This window comes from Parasteatoda tepidariorum, chromosome 7 (genome assembly GCF_043381705.1).
Source record: "Parasteatoda tepidariorum isolate YZ-2023 chromosome 7, CAS_Ptep_4.0, whole genome shotgun sequence".
NCBI lineage: Eukaryota > Metazoa > Arthropoda > Arachnida > Araneae > Theridiidae > Parasteatoda > Parasteatoda tepidariorum.
The window spans coordinates 21806683-21818400 of NC_092210.1; the positions used below are offsets into that span (position 1 = coordinate 21806683).

The 11718-nt window shown below is 32.4% G+C and overlaps 1 protein-coding gene across 1 annotated transcript in view; it reads left to right on the forward strand.

The window, feature by feature from the left end:
* The first annotated feature begins 288 nt into the window (after positions 1 to 288).
* Positions 289 to 11718, forward strand: part of LOC107447920 (fatty acid synthase) — a 78359-nt gene continuing 66929 nt past the window's right edge. Inside the window, exons 1-5 of the mRNA XM_043045247.2 lie at positions 289 to 427; positions 3571 to 3747; positions 4361 to 4516; positions 7694 to 7858; positions 10813 to 11013. Of these exons, the coding sequence (XP_042901181.1) occupies positions 412 to 427; positions 3571 to 3747; positions 4361 to 4516; positions 7694 to 7858; positions 10813 to 11013 (715 nt within the window). The 5' untranslated portion in view covers positions 289 to 411. The remainder of the gene's footprint in view (positions 428 to 3570; positions 3748 to 4360; positions 4517 to 7693; positions 7859 to 10812; positions 11014 to 11718) is intronic.

Genomic DNA, 11718 nt, shown 5'->3' on the forward strand with positions numbered 1-11718 from the left:
TATATATATATATATATATATATATATAAATATATATATATATATCTGTGTGTGTATCAGACATGAGTAAAAGAAATATGTACATCGTTAAAAATCGTATACTATGAGTCAAATGATTACTTACAAAATAACTCAAATCGAGGAAGGACGGAAATGCTATCATTTCTGACTTTCCATTTGTAAAAATTTTTTATTACAAAAATAATGCATAATAGGGAATATAATTATCGTTTCACAAATATAATAGCGAAGTTTTATCTCAAGGTTAATTTAGTAATTTACAATGCAACTATTTACGTCAATTAGCATTGCAACTAATAACGTCAAAGGAAGTATTAGTTAAAACGTGCCTAGATAAATATTTTCGTACAATACCCCGCAACTCTATTCCGAAAAAAACTAACTACAATCATGTCTCGAGATCTGGGTAAGAAAATGTTTTATCTCATATTTAATAAATTATAGTAAAAAATCTTTTTAAAATGTTTTTTTCTTTCTTTGAAGGGCCGTGCAAATGTATTACAAAATAGTTAATTTAAAATCTTTTTCGTATTTCTTGTGAGTTTTTATAAAATGTTGTTTTGAAGTTTTGTTGGTTTCAGTTGCTGATATTTTCAAGACAACTTTCTAAAAAATTTTTTTTATTCTGTAGTAGCTCAAATATTCTTAGAGAATTATTATTTTTTTTCCAGGTGTATTATCTAAGCTCCGATGTTTGTCCTTTTTTTAATATTTTTTTCCTTTTTGCAGTGGACTTAGTTTATTACACCGTTTAAACCTATTTCTCATCGTCCATGTCCATGTCCACTCCGCTTAAGACAAGAATCGAATATGGTTTTTCACTTATCAACTTTTCAAATCTTTAAATACGTTTATTTCAAAAGTAACTTTTCCCTCATTCTTGTGTTGGCATGGTGCTGACAATATATTAACTCTTTGTGGTCGTATTAAGTTTATACATGGGTGTCATGCTGGTCGGAGTTAATTTTCGTTGAACGAACAGTAATATGTAATATGCAAAATTATGAAGGAAAATTTATTATTTATTTTTTAAACTTTAGATATATGTAACATAATAATTTGTTTTAATTTTATTTTAAAATTATATTTTATGGTTCTTCCTCGTGTGGCAATAATAATTATCTGGTTTGGTGTCTTCCACCTTTATTTTGTTGTTTGAACATACTGAACCACTTTTACTCTTTACATCTTCCCCAGTGCTGCAATAGATGTATTTTACCATTAAACTGTGGCTAACATCTTTGTTGTGGTGGCGGAAAGCAGACATACGACTGGAACGGTAAAGAAGGGTTGGCGGCGGAGAGTAGACATACAACCTCAAAGGGTTAAGGCGTTTATTCTGGTAGAACTGAGCATTGGTCAATCGCCTCGATATTTTATCCACTTAAAAAAATTTAAGCCAAGTTTTGTTTAAAATATGCTTTTATAAGAAGTTTTCTTTTTATGTTTGAGCAAAACTACGATAATTGGTCGTAACTCTCCCTTCCATTGTAGTTTTATTTTCAATTAAAACATTTTTTAATGTACACAAGAAATGATAAAAAATAGACTACTTCATAATTGAAAAACAATAAAAATATTTTCAAATGTTGATTGATTTATAGTTAAATCGTCACAACTATTATTGATTTTATGCTGATGTTGGAATGGTTGACCGTGTAGCCGACGCAGAGGTGGCGATAGGTGTTAAAATTCGTCCTAAGACTTCCGGGTTTCTACTTCCGATTTATTTTTACTCTCAAGTTTGAAAAAGCGCGCCAATCAATATTAATATAGTACTTATGTTTATAATATAAGGCGTTTTCATTTCATCTTTAGCTTAATTCGTTTAATTTCAGCAGAAAACAAATTTAGATTTCTCCACAAGCATGCTGTGATGCTACCCAAAAGAATAACAAACGACGATATTTTACCCAATTATAGAAATGTAAGGGATAACGCTCAAAACATGGCAATAGCTTTATTTATGTTGTGATATTAGTTTTTCTAAATATATTTAAGGCTTTTCACCCTTTTAGAATTTACAAATTAGAGAAAACTCTCATGAATGATCAAATTACGAACAAATTTAAACTCAAACTCCAATAATAAAACAACCTAGAATATTAATCCTGTTCACATATCGCCTCGTAAACGTAGCATAAGCGGAGGGATACACTGGAATTTTTCTATATTTTTTTCGACTTTTCGAAGCTTGTTATTGTTTATATTCTGTCAACCATCCATAGGCCATCCAGGTTATTGAGCTGTCATGGTGCCTGAGTGTGTAGCCAATAGTCATGGGTTTAAATCCCGATCGAGACCTGAACCCCTATCTCTCTCAATCACTGTTTGCCCTCTGTTGAGCTAGGCTATCGACAGTGTCAACCGTCATCTATCTAAAGGTACCTTAAGATATAATCGAGTTACATGTCTCATATATTAGTGGATTGGAATTTAATACTACGCTAAATTACTCCCCCAACAGAATTTTATCCGTGATAGAATTCGATGAATGGATAACACTAGTTGATTCAATGCTGTTTTGCGAGAGGCTGGGGGAGCTGTATTAAGGTCACCGGTCGTTGCAATTAGCAGTCGAGTGTGTACAGGCTCCTGTTGTGCGTGATCGAGACTGATTAGCAACAGCGTGAGGCGGACAATGTCCCAGTCACAAATAGCAAGTCAACTGTTTAATGTAGACCATGTATCGAAGTAGGCGTGTTCAGATCACGACCTGGTCACTAATGTGGAACTAGGTTACTGGCAATGTCAACCGTCATCTATCTAAAGGTACCTCAAGATAGAATCGAGTTAACATGTCTTATATACTAGTTAATTGGAATTTAATAGTTGCAGTGGTAGCTACACTATATTTGCGACGTCTGAAAGTTGCCAACCGTATGAACGGGAATCTGTAGCAGTCTAACATGGGTAATGTTGCTCGTTTTCGAAACACAGGTTCATAGGTGTCCACAGGATAACGTTAAATGAGCAGCACTTCCGGCGTCCTTCGTGACAAAGAACGCAATATTTCATTGCCAGCCGTTGGGGGGAAAAGTTCTGATGTGTAGGGAAAAGGCTATAGGCTAGGAGCGAGTTATAGCACTTTTAACAGTGTGGCCACTATTTAAAACATACGACCACCTTTTCAAGAACTCAAAATTTTAAATGATTAATAAGACTGTTAGTATTGATAATGCAAGGCATCCTTTTAAAGTATTTCTCAAAATATGATAAACAGTGCAAGATTTATTTCGAAAATGAAGAAAAATTTTAAGAAACAATCGTGAAATAAAGTAATCATAATAGTTCCATGTTTAATTTAAAAAAAAAAAAGTAATACTGAAATGCGCATGCGGTACATTTTCAACGAAAAAGTGAAGATCAGGTGGCGAGTTGCTGTAATATTTTAATCGCTATTCGTTATATTTAGTTAACCAGCGCCCAGGGACGATCGTTTATTTGACAACCAGTAACATCTTCTTTACATATTAAAAATCAAAGCGATGAAAATGTGTGAGGAGGACAATTATCTTTTTATTATAAGAAATATTTCTTTTCTTGTAGTCAAAGATTGCCAACATGATTACCACGAGTATTGCGTGGGTGACTTTCAACCTGATGATATTGTCATCAGCGGCATGGCTGGACGTTTCCCGCGCTGTGATAATGTAAAAGAATTCAAAGACGGTATCTATAATAAGAAAAATCTTCTACACAGCAGCAATGAAAGATTTACAAAAGGTAATTTTTCCGTTACTGTTGCATGGGCAACACATCTGTAATCATTTCTATTTTTGAAAAAATAATAATTTTGGTAGTGAACATAAATTTTTAACATGTGATATTGAAAAATTGTCTATTGTGAACAGTGTCATTTTTTATATTGACTATAATACTAGATTTTTTGTTTATTCTTTTACATTACGTGAAGCTGCAGGTTAATTAGTTTTTGTGTGAGTAATTTTCTTACGCAAAAATATATTGACCATAAGCTAACTTTTTTTTTTGTATGAATAATTTCTGGACTATGTTTGTCTTTGATTCAATGCTTATAACTAACTCCCTGGCATGTCCATGTCGGACCATGGTTTCACTAACAATTTTTCTCCAAAGTCGCCTGTCTCTAGCTCTTTGTTTCCAGTTTCAGACCTTTAGAATTTTAAGGTCTTTCTCCACCTCGTCTAACCATCTCTTGGCCGGCCTTACTCTTTACCTTTGGCCCTGGCACTGCCCCTTGAATATCTTGATTCAATGTTTATAGCAATGAGAATGAAAACGGTAATTGATGATATTTATCTCTTTTTTTACAGCAATGCAACTGGTTTAAATTGTTTTGTCTGTAAAATATTTTCAGGTTCACATATAAATCCTTTTGGAACAACTGGAAGCATTAAGAACTTGGACAAGTTCGAAGTTAATTTTTTTAATGTGTCTCACAATATAATCAATTCTATGGATCCCGCGACTAGGAAACTGCTGGAAGTTACATATGAGGCAATTGCAGATGCAGGTAGGATATTGATTTAATCGAAAATTTAGACACTAATTTTCAAAGTCTTATTTTTCTTTAAAGAAAATCATAAAGCTTGAAACCACGCGAGGTCAATTGGCCGTAGTTCAAATAAAAATCTTTTATTTATTTATTTATTTTTTTTTAAAATTTATTTATTTATTTTGAATTCCAATTTTCTCTCATCCCAGATTTAGATAATTGTGAACTGAGTTTCAACAACAGGCATAAATGCATTAATATAAAAATTTATAAGACTCCCGGTGGCTGAGCGGTAGCGCTTCGCGCTGTCGTGCCACAGGTCCCTGGTTCGATCCTCGGGTCGGGCAAAGTTGACTCAGCCTTTCATCCCTTCAGTGGGTCGATAAATGAGTACCAAGCATGCTTGGGAACTAAACACTGGGGGTTCCGCGTTCGGCTGACCACCTAACCGGAACATCTGCTCCTGCACCCCAGACCCCAAAGGTCAAGAAAACTGAGATGGGCACAGTAGGCCGTGGCCCTCTAAGGGCTGTCGCGCAGCTGAGGTTAAGTTTAGTTTTTAATAATTTATAAAGAGAAATTTACTTTACTACTAGTCCGTACAATAATTTCATATAAATTAACCCCATGAAACTTTTTTCCTATATTTTGTTGTCTTGAATTGTACCATTTGGCAGATGATTTTAAAATTTGAGAATTAAAGAACATTAAAAGCTTTATTAAACATTTGTTAAGTTACAGTAATTGATATCGATCAATTTCAATCATATGATTTTGTATATGAGTAACTAATAATATCTTTCTTCGCTTTCAAATTTCTTAGAATGCACACTGTTTCAATGCTGGATGTCGTTTATCTGGATTTTGTTTATAATCAATCTATATATACACTTTTCTTTTGTGGTCCCCTAAATTGGGGTATTTCTCTATGAATTGATAACTTTATAGTTATTATTCATTTTGATATGTTGTCTTTGTAATAAATTAATGTTAATAAAATAATGTTAAAAAATTAGTAATACATTAAGTATTTACTTAGATTCATATTTTTTTAATAGAAATATGAATCTAAGTAAACTTAGAACTTAGATGCGAGACTAAGAACTAAGAACTAACGAAGATTATTTAGATTTATTTTTCAATCTTTCTAAAAAAGCTGTAAGACTTATTTATTTATTTTTTTGAAAAAAAAAATTTGCCAAGCACAAAGTTCTTAACTCTTATTGGGTTAAGAAATTTTCCACCACAATATATCTACACTAGCCGCACGAAGGCGTAAATTTGTTTATGCTTAATGCTGATTAATTGAAAATATACAAAGCAGATGTTAATTTCAAAATTGTTAAAAAAAAAAGAATAATTTACAAAATATTTTCACCTTCAGTTGAAATTCAGAAACAAAAAATATGTTATCAAAAGAGTTAAGAGAAAATTTGAAAGTTACTTTTGCACCTTGAAAACCTTTATTTATAAATTTCTACTAAAGTAGTCACTATGTGTAATTAAACAAATGCACTTGAAAGTGTCTATCAGAGTTGGGAATTTACGTTATCTCATAGAGTAGATTTTACATAAAATAAATAAAAAAGTTATTCAAGACGTCCAATTTAGCGCCATGTCCACTCTTCACTCACCCTCCCCTATACCGGGATATATGGAATTAAAAAACCATGAATATGACAATAAGAAAAATTTTACTTGTTGGAATGAAACTATACTAGTAATATTCTGTAAAAGTTTTAAACAAACTGGAGAAAATACAACGCTTTCGTGTGTGTGCAAAAACGCTAGATCTTTCTTATGTATTTGGGTATAGAATTTCACTTTTAAGATAATAATTCTGAAATGGGTATGTTCCCTTACTTAAAAAAAAAACAATTTTTATTAATATTTTTTTTAAAAAAGTTCGATTTCGTTTCTGATTTTTTTCTGTTTTATTCATGGAAACAAAACAAAATCAAAAGTATTCGTAAGCAAGTGCATTAAGTGTATAGTCAATGCTTGATAAATGATATTCTATAGCAACGTTAACAAGTAAAACAATTCATTACAGTAGTGGGTTTCCAAGAATTTCACAAAGCCTAAAATGCAAGAACAAAACAAAATGAACATGATTATTTTACATTTGTGACCATTACGACTGTTATTATTATTACTATATGAAGAAAATATATATCTGAGTGAGAATGCTAAGCAGTTTGGAACTTTTAAATGTTTTTTCTTTCTTTCTAATAGCTGAAGGAATTGACACAGGAAAAATTAAAAATAGTCATTTCCTTATTCGATACCTTGCTACCCAGTATCGGTCAGCGCTCCACGGTGAGAGAACTGCACAGGAGAACGTGGCGGCCATCCATTACAAATTGGTCTCGACATATCGAGAAATATGGATGAAATGTCATCTTAAATATGTATAAGTAACCTGCAAGACAGTCATAAAGAGTCAGAACTGAGTCATGGCCTCTTGGCGCGGCCAGTTGTGAATGCTATTTGGCACGAGATCCTTTCAGTTTTTGTTAGAATTTCTTTCCATCAGTTGCTTGCTGGAATTTAGTGAAGACTTTTTTTGAGAACTCATTTAAAGGTTGAAAAAGGGGCCAGGTTATTATTTACCTGTTGTATATGGAGGTGCCCTTTATGGCCAAATCATCAGCCATTTCATTGCCTTTAATTCCCCAGTGAGATGGGATCCATCACAGAGTTACAGATTTTCCTAGTTGTTGTAATTTATTAATTGAGATTTAACATTTTAATATCACCAGAAGAGGGGCTGTTCACGGATTTTATTGAGATAAGAGCTACTAACGAGCTGGAAAGATTTGTTCCAAATGACACAACATGTTCCACTGCGACTCATATCGCAGTAATTTCGCCGTTGTAGGCTATTCTTCCAGTATACACGGGAATATAAAAGGCGAAGAGATTGCAAAACACCCCAGCACCGATATTTTAGGCTGATCAGGGACATAGGATCCATGGGCAAAAACTCTCAACCAATTAAGTTCAGGGTAAAGAGTGTTTTTGTTTTCATAGCAAGCATGTGTAAAACTGCAGTGGGAGTATCCACTTTAAACGTTGGTATCTATGAAAAAGGAAACTCCAACTAGCATTAACGTAAATTTTCTATGGTTTTCATAAATGTGTAAAATCTGCTTGAACCCAGTATGTAAGTCCTTTCTTGTTTGTAATTTTCAGGCTATGATTTTCCGAGTGTTTATGGTGCTAACATAGGCGTCTATAATGCAAATATCACGAATGATTCTTTTGCTTTGAGTTGCCAGTTGGATTCTCAACTCGAAGGATACACAGGGACCAGATCTTTACACGTCAATCAAATAACGTATTTCTTTAATTTACTAGGTAAGTAAACGTCCGGACTAGTTTTCCGTCGAACTAGTGTTAAAAATCGCACGTAGCGGAATCACTAAAATCAGGGTAAAAAACATCCAAGTATATTTTTTTTAAATGGACTCTTACGAGATGAACTACTAGGACAAATGAGTAATCTATACATGTTTTTGTTTTTTGATATTATTTCAATATCCCTTTCAATACTTACTATCTATTGTTCACAAATTTGAATTATGGTTTATATTCGCAAATGTTTTAGAGATCTCAAACTCTTCATCAGTTGCTGGTATATCCTCCAATATTTTTTGCTTATCTTCATCGTTTTCAACATTTATGACCGGGAGCACGCATTTAATCAGATACTGAAGGAGTCGAAAAGTAATGGGACATGTGTTGCAGTCATCGATTTTAGAAGATCTTCATAAATGCAATCTTATTCCGATGGGCTAATGTTCCCGTTGAACATGGAGAAACGATTGAGTCCGAGCAGCTTTATCAAACCCATTTGCATTGCATTTTAGTCTACACTCTCAAACGCTGCAGAAATCAAAGCTTCCTGAACACTTATTTTTGCTTTAGAAGCATCTTACAGGTCACCGGAATCAAGATTACCTAACCAGTTGCTTAGTGTAACATTCTTTAAATGATTGGATAATTCAAAGATTTAAAGTTTGAAGCTTGCTGGAAAAAGTTCCAATCCTAAATTTTACAACTTAAGCTCCCATCATACTTCCGTTAACTACCCTTTCCATGACTTTCTTATCCTCTCAATATATATATATATATAAATATATATATAGGGAGATAGATAGAGGGAGATAATTGTAACAGTTATAAGTTTTCTTAGTTATAGTATTATAAACATTAAAAAATATTTAAACTAATACTATAGCTGAAAATAACAGATAAATACGAACAATTACTTGAGTTGCAAGTAAATATAAAATTTAAATGCTTTAAAAATACTATCATTATTTAGCTTATTTTTCCTTTATTTTTAATATACCAAGAAGAAAAATGATTTATACTTTTAATATATGATCCTACTAGGAATTTTCTATCCTAACTATATAACCAAAGCTTGGAAAAGTTTTTAAAAAAAGGCATTTATTGTATTATTATAAAAACAGGAATTCAAGAAACATTGTTGTAAGATGAGTAATTTAATTCGCTTAATATTCCCGATATTAACTGTTTAACCAAACGTTGTTAAGTAACAAAAGTTATAATACCGTTATAAAAAAGGAATAAAAAAAACACCATTGGGAAAAAGTAACACATTTTATGAGCAATTTTTATTTTGTTAATATAGCATCATCCGAAACATTTTCCTTTTTCTTATTTTTGCTTTAGGAAATGTCATAACATCCAACACTTTTTGTCATATTTTGGCGATTATTGGAGTGTAACCAAAGATAATAGGAAAGGCAATGCGATATTACTATGTAATAATTGATAACATTTCCTCGACACGACATAGAATTGATTTTTGTTACACTTAAAAAAACTAGTTTTCTAAAATTACACCTTGAGAAATAGAACAAAATAATTGGAAAAATTTTTTTTAAAAAGGTTATAAAATAAATTATTTCTTAGAACGAAAAACAGAATACTTTTACTAGTTATCACGCATTTATTCTATATATGTAAGAATAAGTTCCTCGAATTTCAGATGCATTCCACNATCCCAGCCTATATATATATATATATATATATATATTGAAGCTGAAAATAAAGGTACAGAAACGGACATGCTATAGTTTCAGTTCTATGAACCAGAACATTTCTCAGTGTCTAAACACAAAATCACAGTAGAAAAGTAACGAGACAAGCAATTTGCAATGAAAAAAAAAATAAGTCGTTTCATTAACAGGGGTTGAGGAGCAGAAGTGAACATGATAGGAAAAGATTTGTGATGAGAAACAAGTGTGATAGAGTTGGGTGGAAACCCCATGGGGCAAGTTGTAGAAATTGAAATTCGAGTAGACTTTACAGCATGGAAAAAGTATGGAATACCAGAAAGACTACACCAGGGAACAAATTTTCTATTGCATTTATTTAAATACTTGATCTTGTCTAATTCATGTGAGGAGATTTCAAACCCGAAATTAGTTTTGATCCTAAAGGTGAAGACATTTTTTAAATGTCATTTTTAGACTATTTCTCTGTCGAAATATACAAGTTTAAAAGATTTATGAATGACAGTGAGTCGTATAAATATTGCGACAAATATTTTGGGGAGTTAGGTCGCGTCATCAGAATTGATAATGCATTGTAAACCATGCCCAGAAATGTCTCCGTACGCGTCTAGAGGCTCTTCCCCTATTATGATCTATTCAAGAGTGCATGAAGAAACAGTTCATAATAGGGCGCCAATACGCTTCTAGCGGCATATGATGACATATCCGGGCATGTGTTCCTAAGCAGTTTTATTTCTAATGATGTGACTTAAATTCTCTATAAGTTTGTCGTAACATTTACACGATCATCTGTTGTAGATAACGTTTTTTTAACTTGTATGTTACCACAAGGAACAAACTAAAACTCTCATTTTTTTAAAAAAAAAAATGTAGCTTTGCCCGAGAAATCTATTGCATATTCAATATCAGCAATATGAAAATATCTAAGATCCGTTAAAAAATTTCGTGCAACAGAGAAAAAAAATGTTTTCCAGTGTAATTAATTAAATTATCAGAATTTTTTGAAATGGTTCCCAGAGGTCAATGCCTGTAGAAGACGAAATCTAAATCGAATGCAGAGCGATAAAAGAACGTTTAATATTTTAACGTTCCCAGATTTTGTGCATATTTTTCCTGTTCTTAAGGTTGAAATTTTTGGAAACATTTAGTTTGTCCATTGTTTGCAAGACCGCTGCAATGATGAGAAGTTTTATATATATACCGTCTATTAGTATCTGCAATATTTTGCTACTATTTAAGAAATTTATTTTAAATATATTTAAGGTCCAAGCATGGTGATTGATGCAGCATGTTCATCTTCATTATCAGCGTTTAATGCAGCCTACACTGACTTAAAAAACGGCAAAATTGAAGGAGCAATTGTTAACAGTTCCCAGATTAATTTAATTCCAGAAGTGGCCCAGCTTTATGTGCGCTCTGGTATAGTTTCACCGACTGGCAGATGCGCACCGTTTGATGCAAGTGGTAAGTGCCAATTTCTTTTTCTAGGTAACTTTTTTAACGATCGTTTTCTAAAAGACAGAGGAGGAAAAACAACACATTTATTATTATTGAGCATTTACACAAAAACTGTTATTAATATAATCGTTCTTAATATGGTGGCCAGGGAGCTGATCTCAAGTCAGAAAGGTCCGGGGTTTGAATCTCGGATTAGGTATGGATGTTTTTTCCTCCTCTTCTCTGTATTATGTGTCCTTTCTATGAGAGCAACGTTGGCTCACCTACTGTTACGCCCCTAGAGTGGTCAATAAATATGCCCTTTTGATACCTGAATAGCGAAAATCAATATTCAGTTGGTCATTAGAAAAAAATAGTCATTATTAATTGTGATTTAGTTTTCATTTATTTCTTTAATTGTTTTTTTTAATTCATTAAATCATAACGGACACTTTTTATTTTGAAATTAAACACGTGATCAATCGCAACACTTTTCAATAATTATAGCAATTTACGAAACTGAATCAAATGCATTACTTCTTTTTTATTACCACGTTTATATAAACTTGCCTTCGTGTATGTCTGTCCGGGTGGAATTTTGTAATCGATTTTAAATTAACTTCCTGACTAGCTACAAACTTCAAATTTGGCACATAGTTCAGAATTGGATGACAATGCATGAAAATGAAGTGAAAAAAGACATACAAAGTAAAATAAAATTAAAATTTAAAA